We start from the raw sequence: 23,270 nt of genomic DNA, 5'->3' as shown, positions 1-23,270 counted from the left end.
TTTTTTTTTCTTTTTTTTTTTTTTTTTTTACTTTCAGCTATACATTATTGTATGATCAATATAGCTTGAAAAATCAAGAGAGAAGATTCTACCTTTAGCTGTAAAGGTCCCATTCAATATATACTCAATATCCCATAAACACAAATTAAACAATTATTATGTCTTAGCAATGGTATTTTAGTCTACCCAGACGTAATTCATTTTAAAAGATTCAAGTAATATATTAGTAGTTCACTTAATCTGTAACTCCTACAACAAAAATAGAGGAGCAACTAATACAAGTACCTTTCCTGATGACCCAAATCAGACAGAAATTCATCAATACGTCTTTGTAGTTCACTTCCTTCCAGATTTTTCAACTTCTTTAATTCACTTTGGAGGAAAAACCAAAGTTCCTTAGCTCCATTTTCAATCCTCCTCCTCAGTATTTCATGGTCTTTTCCCAGGCCGCCTAGTAAGATAAAAGAATCAGCATGTAAAGTAGAATTGCTTGTTAAGAAATTAATACATTTGTGATACGGAATATCAGAATTATTTTAAAGAAAAAAAGAATTATCTACCAACCATCTCCTGTCCGCTTCTTATAGTTTTCTATCTGTTCTTTGGCCTTTAAAAGTTGTTCTTCTAAAGCATGYACCTTTCCTGCAGCTGGTCCCTGATCAACTGGACCATCTGGTATCCTAGAGCACAGGAAAAAGAAATTAAATCATTTATAAATATAATATATTTGTATAATATAAATATATATATATTATATTAAACATAATATATATAATATAATGTATAATTTAATATATTATATTTATTTCTTTTTGAGAGCAAATATTGACGATTTATTTTCATAAACAGTTCAGATCTCCTCGTTTTGTTACACAGTGATTTGCTGATAAACCTTCTTGGTACTCTCTTAAAACCAGAATAAATGAAATACATTGACATAAATAAAGACCTAAACGCCTCAGTTGCATGGGGGAAAAATAATATGGAACATAGTTCCAAAATCTGGAGTGAAACTGTATTGTTTACAAGACTTCCTCTCACTGACAATACCATAAAACAATTAACAAGCAATGCCAACACAATGCCGTACTCATGAAATAGTATTTATAGCAATTTAACCCCTTTCCTGCAAGAAACAGAGCTACCATAATCTTTTCCTGTCTGACTAGCCCGCAGAATTGGCCTAATTCAGGAATATCCCGCACAACGTTATATTCTCACATGAAATACACTCTTTTTTTGCAAGTTGGCTGTACATTCCTAGAGGACCAAAGCTGCAGCTCTGGCACTCCACTTTGCAGCTGAAGTCTTCCTGCATACACGCACCTCACTGCACTTTTTTTTTTTTTTTTTTTTTTTTTTTTTTTTTTTTGACCTAAAAGCAACACAAGCAAATGTAATATCCATTTGCAAAATCCCATGGGTAAAAGCATAGAAGAAATCCGCATTCTGAAAATTATGAGCCACAGATCAGCCCCAAGTGTGTTATTTGAGGCTTGTTCACATCTCAACTTGAATCCACATATTAATAAACTGCGATTGCTAAAGTATGTTCCATTTGATTTAGGAATTAAAAATTAATGGAAGGAAAATAAAAAAATTCTTTCATCTATGTAGAAGTGACACTTTTGGTTGATGCAAGAATTAAAAATCACACCCCTTTTGCAAAAAGCTTTTGTAAGAATTAATTTTGAAATCAAAAGAGGAAGCAGAAGGTAATGAAAAGTTTCTAAGATTATAAGGAATACAGAATTCTTGCAGAAGATTAAAGTGATTCCCTCATGCATTATGATCATAATGGCATAAAAAGGAAAGCATATTCTCTCTTCCCATTCCTCTCCACACACAGAATTTCAAGGCACAATATGGGAGAATCTTTGGCAGAACAAAATGCTTCCAGAAGAGTGAAAATAGTGGTTGGAAGGATTATGGTCACACTRAAGTAGAAACTACATCTCAGTATGCTGTTCAGAAGGCTGTAGTTGACTTGTTTCAGATGTTTCATGTTTCAGTACCAAAGGGCTTCTTCAGTGGGGAGGAGGGAGAGCGAGGACAGAAAACTACACAAGAGGAAAAAATGTTCCCTGTCAAAATTTAACAGAGCTAAAGCTACTTATTAAAAGTGACTTATATATACTTAAATTAGTGCAAAATATTTGTCTGACTTTTCAAGTTCTTATTATTCTATCACGGTAAAAAAAGAAATGATCAACAGCAGCTTGTTTATCTGTTCCTTTTTATGCTCCAAATGGGGCAAACATGGCAAAACTGGGTAAAATACTCCAATTTAGATACATGCACTCACACAACATACTATACTTGCAAATAAGGATCACAATTACCACAATTTTTTACAACCTGAGTGCACAACAAGTATAAGCTAACATGCTATACTGAGACATACTACAAGATAATATGAATCGTTCTTTAAAAAAAATAAAAGGCATCCAAAATGTATCTAAATTGCTACAGTAGTTTGAAAACAACAGGTTTGAAAGACAATATTTTCAATCTATCAACCTATTTTCACCATCCGGATTGTGACAGGACAGCTAAACACAAAATTACTGCAAAGTTTCTAGGAAAAATGGAATGGCTTATCTTGTATGGCTCCTGTTCTCTAAAAGTAGAATTTGTGAAGGAAAACAAGGTAAAAGACATGAAAATGTTACAAGAAATCCCAGGACAGCCTACACATCCACTGGACATAAGGAAGTCTGCTAAAGTAGTAATTACACAATTTTACAGAAAGAYGGTTTTGGATGATAAGAAAAAAAGCACATTAACTCCAGTCATGTGAGATAATTAAGATTTATTTTYGAAAAAAGTATATACCACTTAACATTCCACTTGTTCCAGTGTATCGTGCTCAGAAATGTTTACTGTARTCATGTTATTTTCTCTATATCTGCTGCCTCATCAGATTTGGAATTGCTGCCAGCCTCACTTTTATTCAGTCTCAAAATTACGGAAAGCCTTCTTTTCTGCAATCAGTACAATTTGTTCGTTAGTATCCTCTACAAGTACATCTACTGAGTTGGAGATAAGGCAATATTTGAGGGCAAAGTCTTTGCATTACAATTCTTACCTATACACATAAGAATTCTGGCCAAAAAACATATACATAAAGCTTTCAAATCAAAATAATTACTGACATCGGACTTGCTCCTTACATTTGTAAGTTAATCTAAACTATGATTCAAACTAACAATCAAAGAAAATGGCACTAAGCATCTAGTACATAATGTGCTTCACTTATTTGCTATGTTAACATTATAAATTAAACAATGGGTATAAAATAAACAAAATTATAAACCACCTGATACATGCAGCCATGGTAATATACCAAACAGTGGTTTTGTTTGAATTATATTTCTGAGAACATATGTGTGATTTTGTATGCGGTTTCCTACCACATCGGAGGAGATATARATGACTTTTCCGTAATAAACTCATAGGAGCAAACTTTATATATCAGAGAGATTATGTTGTATAAATAATCCTATTCGGCATTGCCCCTTTTTGGTAATCTAGATACTGTCCAAGACAGGGAGAGAGAAAAAAAAAAAACCCACAACGAAAAGAAACCTTTGTACTTCGCACACATCAGTTAAACTATTTTCTCACCACTTTCAGGCATATCCATASATGGATAACAGCTTGGTAGCAATGTCTGCGGTGAATCTCTGAAGGCAGCATATAATTTAGCTGCACACCTTCCAAGGTACTTAAACATTAAACCAATTTATCTCCAAACCAAAAATACAAGATTCCACATTTTCACACTCAAATATTTTCTCATTCTTTCATCTATGCCTTTCTGAGGGTGTTTTTTGTTAGCTTTGGCTTTTGTGTAGAGCTACAWGATTTATAAATAGCTAAATCCACTTTATAAATTACTTTTCTTCTTTCGACGCCTCTATGAGAAGAAAGTTGTATTTGATTATTAAGAACTCGTAACATACACATGCAAACAAAAGGAATATAAGTTGTCACTTCATTTTTCTAAGATCATACCTCCTCAGTAACTAAATCTGAAAGGAAGCGTTCAAGGTGACCTGCGAATAGATTGAGCAGCCTCCCTAGTCTATTTAAATCAGCATAACCACAATCAGTGTTGATTTATATCCAAGGAAGACGTGTTAAATTCTAGCAATACAAGCATAATATGAGTATACTTAGCTTGCTTTATTTCTGTCAAGATAGCTCTTAAATTCATGTCTCCAAAACTGCCAATCATATCTGTCAGGCAAGGACATCACTAATGTCCCAAAAAAAGGAGGAAATTTTGACAGTCTCACAACGGGACACAAAGGAGTACACAAATAACCATGAATCCTTAATCTATTATAAAAGATTAAAGTCTAAGATACACGAGGAGGAATACACTAAATCTTTTCCACTTTCATTATAAGAAAATCAGAAATTACAAAARCAATAATTTCAAGCTCTACTCCTCGCAAAAGCTTTATATTATCTAAGCGTACAAGTGACAGCCTTCGGTAGTCACATCATCACTCTTCCAGCAAATTCACATTTCAGGTAAAGTTACAGTACAGGCAAATAGTGAAACATTATCCAATACTTTGATTATCACTCCCTATCAAATCTCTTTCAAGTAACTACATAAACTGCAGCAAAAAAAATTCTTTCTCCTACCAGAACTATGCAATTTGCCCATTACATTCTACTAGAAATGTAGAAATGTAGAATAGTAGGCAACATATTAAAGAATGCCTTTTTATTACTGCTTTGCACTAAGGACAGCCAAGCTGCTTCAAGAATAAGCCCAAATTTGTTCACCTCACTGTTATTTATAAACATGTAGGGGGTATGATAGTTTTCCAGATTTCATTACATAACAATAATCATATACATAATTTCTGAAACTGAGGCAATAMAAAACATCTGGTATTTCAGTGTTAWCTTCTGCATCATTTTGTGTCTTTTTATAGCCCACAAGTAAAGTTTTTACAAAGCATCAAATAGGCAGAATAAAACCTACGGGTAACTTCCCACCTTAGGCTTTCCAAATACATTAAAGAAAGAAGAGCTGCCTGAACTCATTACAAGTCATCCAAAGAAGTGCAACACAAAAGAGTGTACTCAATTTTTAAAGGACAAAAAGATATGTTAAATTTAGAAAGTTTTCAAAAAGATAGGTAGGACCGTTTCAACTTGCACTGCTTTAAAGATACATCTTAAAAAATGTATCTGAGAATAATCTTACAAAAATATGAGCCAGTCTCAATCATTATTGGGAATAAGTTACATACATATATGCATATATATTTACGTAAAAGAGTTAAAAAGGGCATTGTTAGTTTGTAAAATCAAACATATAAATACTAGGGGAATATATACAGACTTCTTACTTCTATAAAACCTCAATTCTACTCATGCATTCTCCATAGAAGAGAAGTAACCAGCAGAAAAATTACATATCAAATATGATTTAAGTATCATAACCCCAAAAAAAAGTGCTTCGGGAGGATTTATAAGAGCACTCAGAGACATGACATTCCCCAATTTTTAGAAGGTTAATTTTGTGTGCCTGTAAATTATCTTCTTTTCAAAAGGCTGCCTTTTTTTTTTTTCTTTTTTTGGCTGTTTTGTTATTTTTCAGGAGAGGGAGATTCATCATAAACTGGTAACAAAAGGACATTCATATCTCAGAAGGGAAAGATCACTTTTTAGTACCATATATTGGCCTTCATGGATGACTGGATGCAACTAAGGGCAGTCCAGCTCCTATTTTCATCATCCCAGAAAATTCAGCACTTCTAAATAGTCAGAGGAAAAGAGGAAGTTAGATAAGTCAGAAAGACCCATTCTAACAGAAAATGCTAGGCAATTAAATATAATGGTCCCCAAATAAGTCAGATCCCCATGTAACAACAGATCAGAAATTTTACAGCTAATTTTTTCAAAACTTAAGTCAGAAATTGGTTCAACAACAACTACAGTTCTTGTAATTATACCTGCTTTCCCTCTCTTCCATCCTACCCTGGTTTATTATTATTGACACAGCAGGCTTAATAAAGTTTCTTTACCCTCAAAAAAGTGTGAATTTGGTGCTTTTATAACCCAAAAGTTGTATCTAATTAAGTCAAAARATTTTTAATCAGATGTCTATTTATTGTTGCAGTCTTCCATGAAGACATTCCTGTTTTGTTTAAACTGCCCTAAACATGACCCTGACATGGAGTTACTCCTGAAACGAGTATAAATTTTTCCCTTAGTTAATCTTGTCTGGTGTAATACGCTCTTTATCACAAACAGTGTGCAATTAAAAAATCTAGTTCTCTACATGTAAAATCTAAACAGAGAGAAAGCAACAGGAACAAGACAGAGTTTTTATCTCAGTGTAGCAACATCCAAGTGGGGAACAGGTTTTATGATTACAAACTACACTGATAAAAAGCCTAGCTTCTTAACCTTTCAGATCTCAGTTAGAATCAAAAATTTGAGTTTTCAATGTAGAAACACATCTCCTGGCAATGAACTCACACTCAAATACTAGTTCCAGCTTTCCTGTCTTCGTTCAGCAAAGCTAAACTAAATTCTGTCTTTGCTTTTGGATGTTACCTTGGGCAACAGTGATCTTTGCCAACTTCTAATTTCACCTCTCAAGCTAAGAGTGGTGTTTTTTGTTTTTTTTTAAATCAACATTCATAATACTGTAATCGCTTCCACAACATAGATATTGAATCCACAGACTGTGGACTATTGCCTCATTTTAAATACATATATTGCTATAAAATTCTAGATGACCTATAGTAAAGCCAACAATTAAAGTTGTTTTTAACAACACCTGTTCTATTTAGGAAACAAAGAAATGAGATGCTGAAAATGCATGCACGTGTATGATTTAATGTTGAAGGTGGACCACAAAACATCTCTCTAACTTATTTCTAAAATTTCTGCAAAAATAGCTTTGAGGGCTTTGCTCAAAAATAATCAAAATGTTTTACATCATGACATCTCACTTACCTCAAAGCCTAGTATTTCACCAACAGCTGATCTATTCCAGCAAAAAACACTATTCCTGAACAGCTTCCGTTCCCAAATTGACTCATTCCCACCCAACACTGACAGCTCCCCATATAGATGTTCTGTTAATTCAAACAGGCATTTAAAGGCACTTTACACTGTYTCGTGCAAGAGTTTCAAGCTCTCCTTCTGTTACATACAGTTACCAGGAAAAGAAAGGTGTTAATGTATCTTTCAGCATATATACGTCATATTAGTGCTCAAGTCAGTCAAACACTGAGGTCAAAGCATGGGGAGTGGCAATCATATTCAAAACCAAATATCTACACCTCTAAAACAGACAAAAACATRGGGTTTGCCTGCTATAGTCTAATATTAAAGTAATTTAAACTTATATTTATTCAAATATTGTGCCCTGCTTAGTTTTTTTTATGGCCAGGATGTCTAAATTAATTCATTTTGCTAACAAGACGATTTGAAGATCATCTGCACTTAAGGTGCAGAGGGAACTTGGGTCTCTTCCTCTCTGCAGCACTGCATGAATGCAGAAGCAGTTCTGGGGCTGACATGTTCAAAACCAAGACACGTGTTTTTTCAGAATACAGATCCTCAGCTAAGCAGCCTTATCAGCAACCAGCTGTGCCCACAGCGCTTTCCAGAAACCAGGAACAGAGTGCAACATTTCACTAGGCTACGAAAGCAGTTTCTAGCATCAAGTAGGCTTTCCTGGCKGCCAGTGGAGAAATTTGTAACAGAACATTAAACATTTATTAAGTGTATTTAATATATATATATGTGCTTATATGCGAAAGAGAAGGCACSATATTAAACAGCAGAACAGGGCTAAAAGTTATATAGCTTATTTGGTATATAGTGGATATATGTGAATCCATTCAAATGAAAACAGGAAATAAATTGATCCAAAGATAAGGTAATAAGATGACGATGAACAGGACTGGAACCATAAAATACCAAATAAGGACAAAAGTTTTTCCTATGACTTTATGAAGGGGTGGAAAAAAAAAAAAAAAGTGAAGTAAACGATCCAAAGCAGAGTAAAACTGCTCCTAAAGGATATTAAAAGATAAGTCCAAAATCAGTTTGTCCGAAAGACATGATGAAGGCACCAAGTCCAGTGCCTGTCATCCTCCACACTGCACACCGGTGCTCCTGAGCAGACCACTCCTGCACACGTGTTCTCATGGTTGTGAGTACAATGTCAGCTCACAAAAGTCATTTTGCAAAGAAGYACCACCTTCCTACTCCATAAGGAGTTGTTATCCACTTTGTTGCTCTGCTTTCCTRCAATGGCATATGAAGCCACCTCCTCAGCAGGTGTTTCCAGGATTGGTTGAGTGTAGTGCAATCCACATACTTAGATCCAATTCAGCTTCACATCCCACCTAAGAAGCTCTCCCTTGAGAGTGCTTGGAAAAGTCATACAGAGATACCAGAAGTCTAAATTAAGAGCAATTTAGCTGCAACTAAGTAAGAGTATTTGCTGCTGGAGAACAGCAGCAGTTAGTAGTAAAGTAGTTAGCAAAACTAGTTTTAGTTAGTAAATCTAGAGCTTACACTGGTATTGCAGCAGAATGACACGCCCTGCTGAGTGCTGGAAAGCACCATGTGAAGACCTCGCTACTGATACCAAAAAGGACCAAAGCAATCCTGCTGAAACCAGCCTGATTCCTCAGGGAAACATTAAGAAGTCTCTACACCATATTCCAGAACACCTATGCTAGCTCATATTAGTCTTCTCAAATGTAGATYAATTACTTTTTTCCACACATTATAAATGTCATGGTGCACTATTACACTCCTGATAGGAGGACAGATTCTTATAAAATATGGATCTGAATTTATCACGAAAAAAAAAATTACTGGATTTCAAACCCTAAAATTTTGCTCCTCTCATAAATCTTCCTGAGTCAGTGGTAAATTAACCTACTTGAATTAACTAAGCAATATCTAACAAGACAGACAAACATTATTAGAAGCCGGAAACCTTCTCATTTTGAGCATGAAAGGCTTTCAGATATAGAGAAAAAAAATCTCCTGATGCTTACATATCCTCTTACTATTAAGAGAAGCTACCTATTGGAGAAGATAAAAGAAAACATTAAGTTACAAGTGTACTAATTTATAATAGAACAAATACTTATAAAAAGAGAGGAGTTTCACTATTCTACAAGTACCACTACAAGCTCAGCAGCAAGGCAATGAAAAGAACTAGTTACAAGCATTTGTATAACGTGACAGTCTACTCCAGCTCATCTTCAGCAAGGTCACATTTATAGTCAACAACTTCTACCTTGTTCTCACCACTTTTTTTTAAATGAGCTACACAGCTACAGTAGGCAAAAGTCACTAGCTCTTCTTATAGGTTTAAAATCATAACAATGGCACTTGTTTGAAGTTGCTGCAACTGTTAAATCCTTAACAGTGAGGAGTCAATCTCCTGCACAATTCTGTTATGAAAGGAACACTTCCATCCCATTCAATAGGAACCTTAGGCTGGGTGAAAACTAAATCTACGAGATTTAGGCGGGGGGTTGTTTCTTTGTTTTTAAAGGATTTTGCAGCATACTTTAATTACAGCATTGAACAGAAGACTTCATTAACTTGTAAAATACAATCAAACTATTTTTTTAAATCTTTTTTGATACTTCATGACACCATTTTCTGAATAGTTTTATTATTTTTAAATCCTACCTGAGAGATTCTGCCATCCGTCTTAAGTCTTCATTTTGTTGCTTTAAACGCTCAAGTTTAGCAAGTATCTTGGATAATTCACGACTAGAGTGATCCGGGTGCTCACTGTCTCGTACCAAATGTCCACCAATATAAAAGAGTAAAGTTCCCCAAGCAAAGAGGATGAGCATAATCCAACGCCAAGAACCAGTCCATGGCCGCATTTTCAGATGTTCATTCAGTTCACTCAAAGATCTCCTCTTCTCACAAAATAACAAACATGTTAAGTCCTTAGCCTGTTCAAGGTGGACAATGTCAGTTGCTCTGCTTCACCATATTGTACTGGAGAAGAATTATTCCCAGTGGTTTGTTCCACAGCAGCTCCTTAGAGAAGATCTTTATGTGGCTGTACATAGAAAGCATTAATGTCGTATCAGTCTTGGTGTATGATCTGTGAAAAAAAGAAATACAAAATCATAATTCTCATACATTACAGAATATATTGAAGTGCAATTATGCTAAGTGTATTGATACTAACACCCAGGAATGCTGATAGATGGTGCTCCTACATTCCATCAAACAGAAAAATAAAAAGCTTTTAAGTTTCCACAATAAATGTGCTGTTTATTAAGAACAAAACCCATAAAGAACAAAAAATTAATTCCAGATTTCAAATGGTCAGAAGCACTATTTTCTTAAGAAAAATATTTCCTGTTTATGTGCCAGTGCACACATTACAAGAGTTCAATAAATCAGAAAACACATTCTCTAAGAAAATTAATATTCTCCTTTATCATTAACACAACGATTTTTCCTTCAATTACAAAATCTATTTCCTTTTTTCACTTCTAAAAAAATCTCATCTAGCATCTTATATTGTGACTCTCATCCCCAAAACAAAACAGTTAAATATTCTATCAACAGACTTTATTGTGGGCAAGTAGACTGGCCTAGTACTAGCTATGATATCAATAAGTCAACTTGAAAACACTGCAAAGCCCATAGCAGTATTTTCTAGGTGACAATTAATTGTATATGTTTCTCTTCAATTTCTAATGGCTTCTGAAATGGTTGTCTTAAACGCAAAACTTTAAAACCAAAAATTACATCATATTTCATCTATACTTCCTCAACTGTATAAATTAGCCCTATTTTCTTTGCAATACTCTCTCATAATTATCTTATAATCATAGAATCCTCAAGGTTGGAAGGGACCTTTAGAAATCATCCAGTACAACTCGTGTGAACTCCCAGGGTCTCCAACTCCCTTTTCACCATTACTTCTTTCACCATTACTTCCTCTTGGGCTTTTTGTTCCATTCCAAATCTATCTCAGCTTCCAAGAAAGAATGTTCCCTACTTGCAGTAACACCCATACACATCCAGTTTTGGAAATAAGTCTAAGAACAGAGGCTTCCAGATAGGAAAATTCAAACACACAGTATTAAAAATGCTGGGTTTTTTTCCCTATTATTTTAGGGTAGGGCTTTGCTTGCACATTTAAACGAGCAAGACTGAATCTAACAAAGTAAAGTATCAGTAAACTGGAGTATCACTACTTACACAGAAAACATTTGTAAAATATCCTTCAAGTTTTTCCATCTAATGTAACTGTGACAAGCTAAGTTACTAGCTGATCAGTTTGCTCTGAAAACAATTTCAGAATCCCCTACTAGGAATAAATGATCTTCTACATTTCTCTAAGAAAGATTCACATTGCTTTTGTTCTAACTTGGCAAAAATATGTGACGGCTTGCAGGAATTCTTCAGCACTCTCTTAAATCACAGTATGAGCAAAAATTGCTTTTTTATTTCATATTTACTTCATATTTCTTCTGAGGATTGACAGTTAATTTTATAGTGTCCAGTCTATTCACTCCTCAAGTAATGTAGRAGTCAAGATATTCCTAAAGCAGGGTAATTAGCTGGATCTCATTCCTCAAGGTTGCTAAATGGTCTGGCACTGAAATGCTAAACAAATTTCTGAATAATTCTTTGGACTTCCCTAGTGAAGACTTTGAAAAAAATCACTGCAGCTCTTCTCATTAAGAAATGAAGAAATTAAAGTCATCTGGTCCTTATCTCAAGAAGAAAACAATATGTTGGCTAGTTTAGGTTTTCCTCCTTGATTTCTGTGAGAAGCTTTCTTTGACAAGAAAACGCTAAATGGCAATAGCATGTGCATATAAGCTCTCAATGAAACATTCCACAGAAGCACAGCGTTAGGATATGGTCTTTTACACAAAAAGAAATACAATAATTCCTGGGAGCTAGAGTACCTGGTTAAAGAGGCTACTGACAAAGTGCACATAGAAACTTGGCAGAATGAAGATCCACTAGGACACTGAAATTCCAAGTTACACACTATATGAAACAGAACAGGCCATATCCAGAACACAAAGGTTTTTTTTTTTTCATAAGTGAAACAAGTTTAGAGTCAAATCAGTTACCCAAATAAACAATTACTCCAAAACCTTTAGAACGAGAAGTTTGAGGTCTAAGTAGAAAAAATGTAGTATTATAACTGTGCTACCAGTTACCCAGTAAATTGTCAATGGCAGTTGCAACATGTTGAGTGAAATCAAAAAGAGTGAAGGGGAAAAAAAGGCAGATTTCAAATATTTCTCTCTCAATCAAGTAAATACCATGCTGGGAATTATACYGAGATCGAACAAATACTACAGACATCATAAAATCACTTCTTAATACAAAAGCTACTAAAAAAATTCATAAGAAGAAAGGAACTTCTGCTTTAGTCATAGGCAGTTTGTAGAACTGATCAGAAAGTTTCTGCTGACGAACCACCTTATAGTAGTCTATATAATATACTCGGACATAATCTCCTCCTGCGAGGAACAAAGGASCAAAAATCCGTTACAGTTGTCATTAATTTCAAGAAGGAAACAATATAAAACCAGAAGTATCCTCCATGCCACCTCTAAACATACCATAGTAGAAGTTCTTAACTAAAAGGACAGGTAAAGGAGACGGCTATAAATAGGAAAATATCTCTAAACAAATTAAAATCATAATCAAATATTGAAATAGATAAGACTGGAAATTACAGTACATTAATGGCATTAAAGACAAATTAACACCAAGTTGTTTATCAGATAGTAGATAGCCTACCAGAAATCATCATGTAAAAGAAGTGTTTAGAGTCCTTTGTAAGGAAAAGCAATATTTTTCTTTTGTTAACCTTTGCTCATACCAGAAGAGCTTAAACAGACTTGCACACAAGATATCTTCTTACTAGAGGTCTGGTCTGTCTCAAATAGCAGAACTAGTAAATCAGTCTATAAACACATCTTTAAAAATATATAAGAAATCAGCAGAAAGAGATGGTATTCTCCAAGTTTTAAAGACGTTCAAGGATAAAATAGTTTTGACTATTAACTGAATCATGTCACCTCTCACATCAGCTTGAAGCAAAGGAAAAGGGTAAAACTAGTTCTTCCTAAGGGTTACAGCAAAGATCCACATAATTACAGGCCAGAAAAATGACACTAATGTCAAGCAAAATGRCAGAATAAAAATATATAGAACTATGAACGCATGGATAAATATTATCACAGTAAAAATAAATAAATGACCTGGTAAAAAGAAATTGTGCCTCACAAATTTATTAAAAGTTCTTTTGAAGCAGTATCCAAACACACAAGCCAAAGAGATCTAACTGCAACAGTTAAACAGCTGTTCTAGTCAAGTCGAGTTTCCCAATAGCATTCAAAGTCCCTCTCAACCTTCTCATGGAAAAAGAAAGGTCATCATATGACTCACTGCCTGATTAAAAGAGAAGAAAATGACATTAGGTCAAGGAGGAGATTCATCCGCACCCAAACCCACTAACTCTAACCTGAGATGAATCATAGCATATAATGTTATTAACATCTTGTCTGAAACCAAGTATCAAAACAAGAGGCCTTTAAACTTAAAAAAAAAAAAAGAAAAAGGAAAATCCTGACTGTTCATTTAAACACAATGCCAATAAATATTCTCTCTTAAGCAGCAGCAGAAAAATATCTAAGTTTTCAGACYTAATACAGCTTACCAAGAAAGTAAGCTTTCAAAAATAGAGGTGTTAAAGTAAGAGCCTGATAAAGTCTAAAAGCAGGACCATCAGCTTCAGAGGAGTCTGAAAATTCACATGGAAACACTAGCAAATTTTGTAACATTATAATATAGGCAAAAATACAGTGCACAGGAGAGACATGAAAGTTACTGGATCCTGGTGCTATTTCTGAGTTTGTGTGCATTCCAAAAAGCCCAGTAGAAATAGACAAACATTGAAAATATCCTGGGAGCATCTTCTTGTGCTAGATTTCAGTTCTGCTAGAAAGTCAGTAACTTACAGTCCATCGCTACAAAAAGCGGCTTCAAACAGAGGTAGTTTTAGCTCCRTATGAACAATTTTATCCTACAGTCATAGATATAGATTACTGATGTAAACAAAATAAAACGAGAAGATGAACATATGTGGATTAAACAGAGTTGATTAACAGTTCCAAATTCTCAGCATTTGTGAGCCAAGTATCAGCAACAGATTTCCTAAAGCGAYTGAAGATGAACAAAACATGACAAAAGTGTGCCCAAACTGAGATTACTACTACTCTCTGAAAGTAAAGGGTATAGCAAGCAAAATAAACTGAAAATAGGAAAACCATTATTTCCTACCTTTCCTGGCAAACCTATATTCAGTACRAATTCTGTTTTACAGTAAAGTATCTGAAGAATACATGCACTTCCATCCTTTCACCTCTTCGTCAACCAGTGACCTCTAACCATCATCAGAGACATTACCCAGCATAGTAATCCCGGTATCATTACTGAACAAGGTCTTTTATTCTTGCGCTCCAGCAGAGCTTTTAAAATAATATCTTTATAAAATAACTTTATCTCCTTGATGTTCCTAATGACAAACATTTATTTAGGTGGTAATCAAACTGCATCAAAAATCATTGTATTTTTTTCTTTGGCATTGTTGCCCTTATTTCCCTCATTCACACTCAAACAAAAYTAGTAATACATTTATCTGGCTTTATATTATCTTTATAGCCTCACATCTTTGAACACCTCTGCAGGCTCCCTAGAAGCTTCTAGCTCCACATGGCAAGAGCAAGATTGCCACTTCCTTAAGACCCAAACTCTCTTTTTACTTCAGTATCTATACAGCATCTGGTACAGTGACCTCAATTACCAATACAGTCCATCAATCCATCACTGCCAATTCAAGTAAAAAATATCTTAAGAACTTTCTGGATTTTATTTACCACAGAACTAAAAATAATCCTCTGCAAATAGAGAATATATAAGAACTCAAGTAATTCACCTAGGAGATTTTAATGTAAACTTTCTCGATGATTCCAAGAACAAAACCAACAAACAAAAAACTCTTTCTCCAGGAATAACGAATACAAATCTCTGCTTCAAAATATTTTATAAAGTAAAAAGCAAAAGAGGGAGAAGACTGACTCAAATTGATATCTAGGAAAATAACATAAGACAATTGTTAGCTATTTGCTTTTCATGTTCAAATAAACAATTTGCAACTAAAACTTCTCATTTTCCCATACTAGTTTATTGTATACAATTTGTCAAATCGGATGAACTTTGCATCTAATACATTATTATTAGAAAATGTTCATATAAGATCTGTCCTACATGCATTACAAGAACAAACCCTGTGCCACCCTGTGCCGCGTGCTCTRTGTGCCCCTGCCTGAGCAGGGGGGGTTGGACTAGATGATATSTAGGGGTCCCTTCCAACCTCAACCATTCTGTGATTCTGTGAAACAGAACTACATGCTTGAGAAAGCATTTATTATAACTACAAGCATTTATTATAACTACATCCAAACGTTTTGTAAGATTCTAGATCTGGGGAAACAAGAAATATCATTTAAGTGAAAGAAAAAAAACCTTTCCCCTCATTTCCTCACTGTGAGGGTGGTCAAATATTGGATTAGCTTAGCCAGAAAGGCTGTGGAGTACCAGCCTCGGAGAGCATCAAAACCTGATAGGCACAAAACAGAGCAACCTGCTCTCATTCCCTGTGCTCTGAACAGGGGGATTAGGCTAGATTTCCAGGAGAGTCCTGTCAGCAGCAGCTGTTCTGTGATTCTGGGAAATAAAAGAACTCACTGGTAGTTTAATTTAAACAACATCCTAATGACTTTTGATGTGAAAATGTACACTGTGTATTATCTTTCACATGAACAAGATATCTCATCTTGGGCAACGCATCTGAAGAACAACTTATCCTTGCCATAACAATGGGAAATAAATACAACTGAATCTTAGACTTTGAGATAAACAAGTAACTCTACTAGTCCAATAGCCACTGAAATAATTGTTGAAAAAGAGAGGGAGAGGAAGAAGAAAATAAATTTAAAAAAATATGGCTCTGATTTCAGATTCAAAAAACAGTGCTCTATTCTGCATTCCACGGGAACATCTTCCATTCAATTTTCCCTTGTAACATTGAGAAAGAATCTTTTTTTCTTAAAGTATTACACATTCTACTTATTAATAACTATGGATTTTCCACTCCAATCTGTTACCTTAACTGATCAGAATATTTTATCCATTTGTCATTACAGCACTAGATCCAAAGCTATCTAGCATTTAAGGAATCAAAGCAAAGGCCTATGGTGCTTGCACTTTCTGCAACATAAGGCACTTAAGAGGGTTTTTTTWAAAAAAAAATATAATCATTTCTTTATATTGTTTTTTCATAAAAGGAACTAGTGCAATTTCAACAGGCAATTTATGCAGTTTTAAAAAGAAGAAATTTTACTTTGAAAGCAAAAGAGAAAAGCAGTTTGCTTTTCAAATGCATTTGAGGTTTTCTATCAGAATCAGATGAAAAGTAACTGCTGTTTTTTCTTTTAAGACTGATAAGCAAGTGGACTGTAGAAATAATATGTTCTTCCATGGGGGAATGACATTTAAAGATGCATTTGACTAAGCAGCAGATACAGCAGTCTTCAGATTTATAGTCCCTCTTAACTATTAAAATAATACATTAACTGAAAACACAGGTAGGTAAAAAGTTCTTTGTCTTATCTGCATTAACCAAATGTCTTTGGAAGACATTTAAAAAAAAATCTCAGCAAATTAACAGTAAAATTATATAAGGTTCATTTATACTTGTTTGCTTCCCAAATTGACTCCATACAACCCTTGACTGTGACACAATATCGTCACAGTCAAGGGTATCGTCACAGTCAAGGATAAATTCTTATACTCGCCTATCAAGAACCATTTCCCCCTGCAGTCCTAAACAAATTATCTATTTTTAAGCCTTCACAGAAACTTAATCCAAAAGAAAATAGGAAGAGCAAACATAAATCTGTGAAAGGAAGAAGAAATCTGTGAAAGAGAATGAAATACTGAAGTCCACAGGAGACTTTAAATTTATGCTTAAGATGAAAGGATTTCCGATAATGAATTGCTTTCAAATGGAAACATGACAAAGTATATTGACTAGAAGCTTAACCTATAAAAACTGAGGTCACAAGGAAGAGGAAAGGAGGTCCTAGACCCCTAAGTGTGTAGCAGCTGCAAAATAAGCTCAAGAAACCAATAATTTAAGGAGGTAGCAGATACTAGATGATACTAGATTCCAGTGGTGAGATAACAAGTAGAAGGGAAAAAAAAGAAAAAAAAAAAAAGGATGATATTTATTTATTTAGTATTTCATCTTTCAATTCATACTGCTGCTGAAACTTTCTGCATCTTCTCTTCTCCTAGCATCCCCACATCCTCCTTACTTAATGGCTTCAAACACCAGAAGCAAAAGCAGAGGTAGGATCTGCTTTTGGCTGGCATCAAAGTGAAATGTAACAGTCAAGAAACTTAACTGCAACCTGTCCACAATTCAGATGGATGATTTTAATTCAAGTTGATAAACAGACAGATGAAAAAGCTGCCAAGTTTGTAATTGCTATGCAAAATACATGCAGTCAGAAGTGGAGTGCTGTTGAGGTTTTGCAAAGTGCAAAAAAGTGCAGGCAAAGCTTTACAGTAATCAGAAACTGGGAAAGGAGTCACAGAAATAAGCTACATGCCTCCCATGTTACACACAGGAGGTTCAGAGACTAGATGATTTTAAAACTAGGTAACAAAATCCTGGAATATGATTTTTAATGGCCTGGATCAGGGAGAAAATGTTTAAAGTGATCTCTATTAAAATAAACAGAGATTCATTTTGTGCCACTGTTTTCTATCCTAAACTGAACTGTGGTTTTTGCAGCCTTTTTATTAAGAAAAATCTTTATGGAAGAAGATACTAGTATTGACATGACACAAGTATCAGCAGTCAGTTTAATCCTATGGGGCCGCAGGGTACAAGCCCGTGAACTGGTCTTTGAAGAGCTCTCCATGGTTCTGAGAAGCCTCRTGCAGAAGTCACCCCCTCTAGACCAGCACAAACTTTGCTGAAGAGCCTGGCCAAGGCCAGAGCACTGCCACTAAACCTAGAACAAGACTGACAGATTCTTGCTTGAGCAGAGAGTCCCAGGGCAGAACCATCTAGAAGGGTAAGGGGAATTCTGGCATTGAAATTTGTCTCCTTTGGTACCCTAAGAAGGGAAAAGAACAGCCGTCAGTTCTTGTAACAGGCGCTAGAGAGGAGCTAAGAAATAAGAGAGCTGTACTTCCACCTGAGGTAAATTAGAGGAAACCAGATTAGATTAGATAGAAACTAGATAGATTAGAAATTAGGCACAGTGATACATACAAAATGCCAGAGTCCACAGTATTTTGGAGACCTAGTTGATATCAGATATTTGGATTTTCAAAAGGCACTATTAACTTGTGAAATTCAGCGTAATCCGGATGCTTTCAAAGGCAAAATTTTGCGTATGTTCAAAAACTGTTTAAAACAATTCTTGCAAGAAAAATCCACCCAGTGATATACTGCAACTGCAATACTGCAACAAGAAAGGCACCAGAAGCTGACTAAGCAAGCTGGAAGCACCAGACAGATATCACTGCAGGCCTGGCTTTCTTACACTTTTTTCACAAACAACTGCTACTGACACCTGAAAGCAGAAAAATGAACTAAATGGAGTTTTGAAATTAATTTTTCAGACAAAAGCTCAGAAGAACTTAGTGACCAACTAGTTGTGTTTGGATCGTACAGTCATCAGTGTTGTTAAAAATGTTTGAATATGGGAAGAACAGAAGTGAAGGAAATGGCCCCATTTCAACACCGTCACGGAATTCAGAATTTTCTGATAGACTTTTGGTAAAGTATTTCTTTGGTAAATTCTTCATATGCCAAACTACCAATCATAAATATCTGAAATGCCATAGGTAGGCAGCCTATTTTTTATTGGAATGCAAAGCTCATCTGATGGGTGCTATAATTTATGGCTGGAATGACATATGTAATATCCATAAATACATATGTAGTGCATGTATATGCATTTAAATATGGGAAGAAGAGTAGAATTCTGTACATATACAACATAATTGCCAGARAATTTAGGGCTTGTTTCGCAAAAGTAAATCTTACAGTGTCACTGTCTACAAAGACTATAAGATAGTAGACATAAATTCTACTTTTAACATCATATTCTTTCATTGTTTGTTTATATTTATTATATTATTGATCACAGTGATATAAAACAGASAATGATGAAGGGGATATCTCACAGCCTAGACATTTCTACAATGGACATGTTATGAATGTTATTTAGACAGTAGAACATAAAATATATATTTCTACTAAAAATACATCTTATCTATAGTAAGTTTTAGTGCTTATAGGAAAAAAATGTCATAAGACATACTTTATCTAATCTGACAGGCTGGCCATTCTTCACGGCAAATCAATTGAAAAATCCCAATAATTATTTCTGYATATGCAGCATTTACAACACTCTTCTCTGGAAACAGCGTCTTATTAAGGACAAGCTCATTTAAGGATGCTGAAATTAGGCTATTCAGAAAAAAACKGTAACTGCTTCCATTCAGGATATTAAGTTATTTGATTCTAAATAAAGAAACACTGAAATACACAAGCAAATTGAGAACAATTTTGAAATCATAACATATTAGGCRATGCTTCCACCAGTCATTAAGGCAGTTACCATTCTTCCTAAGAAGTTCCTATCGTATACTTAAAAATGGCCTAGCTGTAGGCATTCAGACCTTTGTAGACTAAATCAAACAACAAAATAAGCAAAAACATAAACATGCCATGTTTGKCCAGGAAGGGCAGGTTAGTTCACCAGAGGTAAGCATTTCTCTGTGATTTTTATATCCAACTGAGGTCTGGGTTTGCTAACATTTCCTGTTCACATGCCACTTACAAATCTATTTACAACATTTTCACACACGTGCACACTTACTATTTATAACARAAGCAGATCGCACAGAACAGGTTCATTTGATGTAATAAATAAAGCTGTGCTCACGAGGCAGAACAGTGAAACATCTGTATCATTTACTGCTACTGGTGTAATTCATCCCCTCCCTATTCAAGGACTTATTGTTCCTGCTTCAAACTCCTAACTTAGATCTTGATCCTGTAATTAGCACTCATACAAGCATCCATAAACACTCAAAATGTCAGCTGCAATCAGCACACAAAAATTTTCAGGAACAAACACAATAGAACCTGTGAATACCTACACAATTTCAAATTTTTTCATTCTGCAACCAAGCTCTTTTCAGTCCTCTCAGAACAATGCTCAGTCATCAATTTGGAGGAGGAGAATTCATTTTCCCTTTTATGTCTATATACATTTGCGCATATGATGTCAAATAAACAATTTACTGAAATATGGGGAAACACAGAATAGCAATACTACRTTCTCAATGTATTGGTGCCTGGTCTATTTAATAATCATGTTATATAGAGTGGGAGGTTGAGGCTACCAAAACACATATGATCATTTAAAATCTAAGTAATCATAAAGCATTACAATTATATGCCTGTGAGGAGAAAAAGACACTGAAACTTGTTTTAGCAATCCAGAGAACACTATGTAATTCAGACTCCAAAAAATGCTTATGTCATTATTCATATATCCCAAAAGTTCAGTAAATAGAGAACTAAACATTGAAAATTAGTCAACTATCAATAGTGACAAAGAGGTAAATGTCATTTACTTTCCTCTCCCCACCCCTCAATACAGTTTTAATGCAATGCTATCAACACCACAGGCACTGGAATTCTTTCTTTAATAAGGAATGTTTATACTATATTGAATTTTTCACACATATCAGGTCTCCAATGGCTTTTGCCTTCCACAGGCACATTTTTGTGATGATGGAATAAAATAGTCACATAAAAAGTCTGAATAAATTTTATTTTACAACCTTCTTAACTTCAACTTGTATATGTAAAAACATCAGAATAAAATATGTTAGTATATTATTACAGTACCTCAGATGCAATTCTAACTCTCTGTCTTTTTGTTCTTCTTCGGAAGGCAAGGAGAACATCAGCTTACTCAAAGCCTGGACCAAAAACATCTGCTATTCCTGTATTTTTCATTAGTGTAGCAACCTGAAATCAAAAGTAGTAATTTGAAAAAAGAACACAGAATCAATTGTGAACTGGCTTCAGTTTTTGAGATGCTGAGCTACAGCAATTTCAGCTGATATTAACAAGTACTATGATGCTCAGTGGAAAAATTGTAGAACTAGTTCTACAAGCCATAAAAAATAACACCTTTTTGGTTATTGACTAAATACCACAGAAACGACTTTGTGACTACTAGTAAGTGTCACCTCGTATTTGAAGTTTTTCCTTTATTTAATTCAACAAGTTCTAGAGAAAGAGAAGTTCTCATAACCTGAGTTACTTCCAGAACATGTATCACAATTCTATGAAAACATTTCTTAAACTCAGAGCAAAATCAGGACTGCYAAATTATTTCATTAAACTCCTTTCCTTTATAGTGTAAAATAAAATATTTTGCCTTTCAGTCCTGAAACTACTTTACACTTCTGAAGATGGATGATCATACTGTAAATGTTGGTGGATATCAGCATCCAGGAGATCAAAACTGATTTAAGCTTTCTTAAATAAACAAAAACAAAAGGCGACCTGAATATGAGAGCCAGATCAATTTCAGTAACTCTTTATTTACTAAATTCACTTCAAATCAATATCAAAGACAGCAACACAGAGGGAAAGTAMATGAAGCAAAAGGTAACCATGCACATATGAGAAAATTTATGCTGCACTTTCACCATTTACTACTGTAATAGCTCAAGATATTTTTTATTAATGAATGCTTTTTAGAATCTTTTTCTCATGCAAATGTGTGGCAAAATGTTTTTGTTTTCTGATAGAGAAAAAAAAATATATTAAAACACAGTGGTAAGCGTATCATTTAGCATTGTTAACTGTCAACTGTTACTCCACAGCAATATGATACCATATAATATTTTCTCCTAACTAATTCTTTTTAAAAATACAGGACTTTGTACCTTCATACACCCTCATTTTAAAATGGTATCAATAGTTATAAATAGATTTAAGATTTCAGTGAGGAAAACTCACTATGGAAAAAYGAATGGAAGGTAATCTATGTAGACTGATTATCTGAGTTTATCTCACTTTAATTAGCAAAGGGAACTCTGAAGATAAAAATATTTCCAACTTAAATATCCCCAAATCCAAGTTTATTTGTTTGTTTGTTTTTTTCCCCTCACTGATTTCCATCACATTCAAGCACTTAGTTCAACATGTGCAATGCAGTACACAGTTTAAACATGCAGTGTATCTTGCTTTTTGCAGTAATGATGGCAAGCACTGTGTTCATTTGCTTCTAACTCTATTGTAAAAATTTCCCCAATTTTAAAAGAATCTCATACTAGGAAAAAAAGTACTGACAACTAGATCTACAAACTGAAGAATGACATTTGTTTCAGATTTTAATTAAGAATTGTACAGTTATGCACAAATATAAAAGTAGTTATTTGTTGTCAGAATTTGGAACATGCTTTTAAACAAAGTKTACATTACAAAACACAACAGATAAAGTTTATGCACAAAAAAACAACTGCTAGATAAAATTATGTGCCACAGTTCTTTCTCTTATATATATATGATGATCATAACACCAAAAAAGTCCACCATATTTGAATTATACCTTTAATCTAGTGGGTTGAATTTAACTCCATCTAAAAACTCACACTGTAACTCCTCCTTGAAGCAGAAATAAATCTGAAGCAGTATTTTGACATTTGCTAATGCTGGATCAGAACAAATTAAACTAAACTGGAAAATTTCCTGGATGCTATGCAAGTGCACATAACTGCATTAGTCAAATACAGAACAATTGAGGAGGTAGGAGGATAACTAAAAATTGCGTTCCTACCAACTTTATGCTTATGGAATGTAAAATACACATTTTTAGTCTTTTCATGAATTATTCAAAAGGGTTTTCAAATACTATCATGAATAACACACCATTTCCTCATGAACCTTTGCATGCACAGATTATTTTTTTTCCTTAATTCACTACTGCTAGGGGAAAATTTCCTCCCAAATTTCATTTTTTACCGATTTCTAATTTTCTTCACTCCTACTTTGTTAGCAAAGCCCACAAGAAGTTGGCACT

General features: G+C 34.4%; 1 protein-coding gene across 2 annotated transcripts in view; it reads right to left on the bottom strand.

Moving 5' to 3' along the window:
• FUT8 (fucosyltransferase 8) overlaps positions 1–23,270 on the bottom strand; it is a 69,534-nt gene that overhangs the window by 41,658 nt on the left and 4,606 nt on the right. The window contains exons 2-5 of one of the 2 annotated variants that reach the window (XM_026035125.1): positions 21,083–21,205; positions 9,706–10,135; positions 565–680; positions 286–451 (exon numbers count right to left, since the gene is read on the bottom strand). In XM_026035125.1, the coding sequence (XP_025890910.1) occupies positions 286–451; positions 565–680; positions 9,706–9,908 (485 nt within the window). In that variant the 5' untranslated portion in view covers positions 9,909–10,135; positions 21,083–21,205. The remainder of the gene's footprint in view (positions 1–285; positions 452–564; positions 681–9,705; positions 10,136–21,082; positions 21,206–23,270) is intronic. The other variant, XM_026035126.1, reaches the window with a different exon arrangement.

The sequence above is a fragment of the Nothoprocta perdicaria genome, unplaced genomic scaffold, assembly GCF_003342845.1.
Source record: "Nothoprocta perdicaria isolate Ctin4 unplaced genomic scaffold, notPer1 scaffold_156, whole genome shotgun sequence".
NCBI lineage: Eukaryota > Metazoa > Chordata > Aves > Tinamiformes > Tinamidae > Nothoprocta > Nothoprocta perdicaria.
Note: the sequence above shows the minus strand (reverse complement) of the source record. Positions and strands in the feature narration are given on the sequence as shown.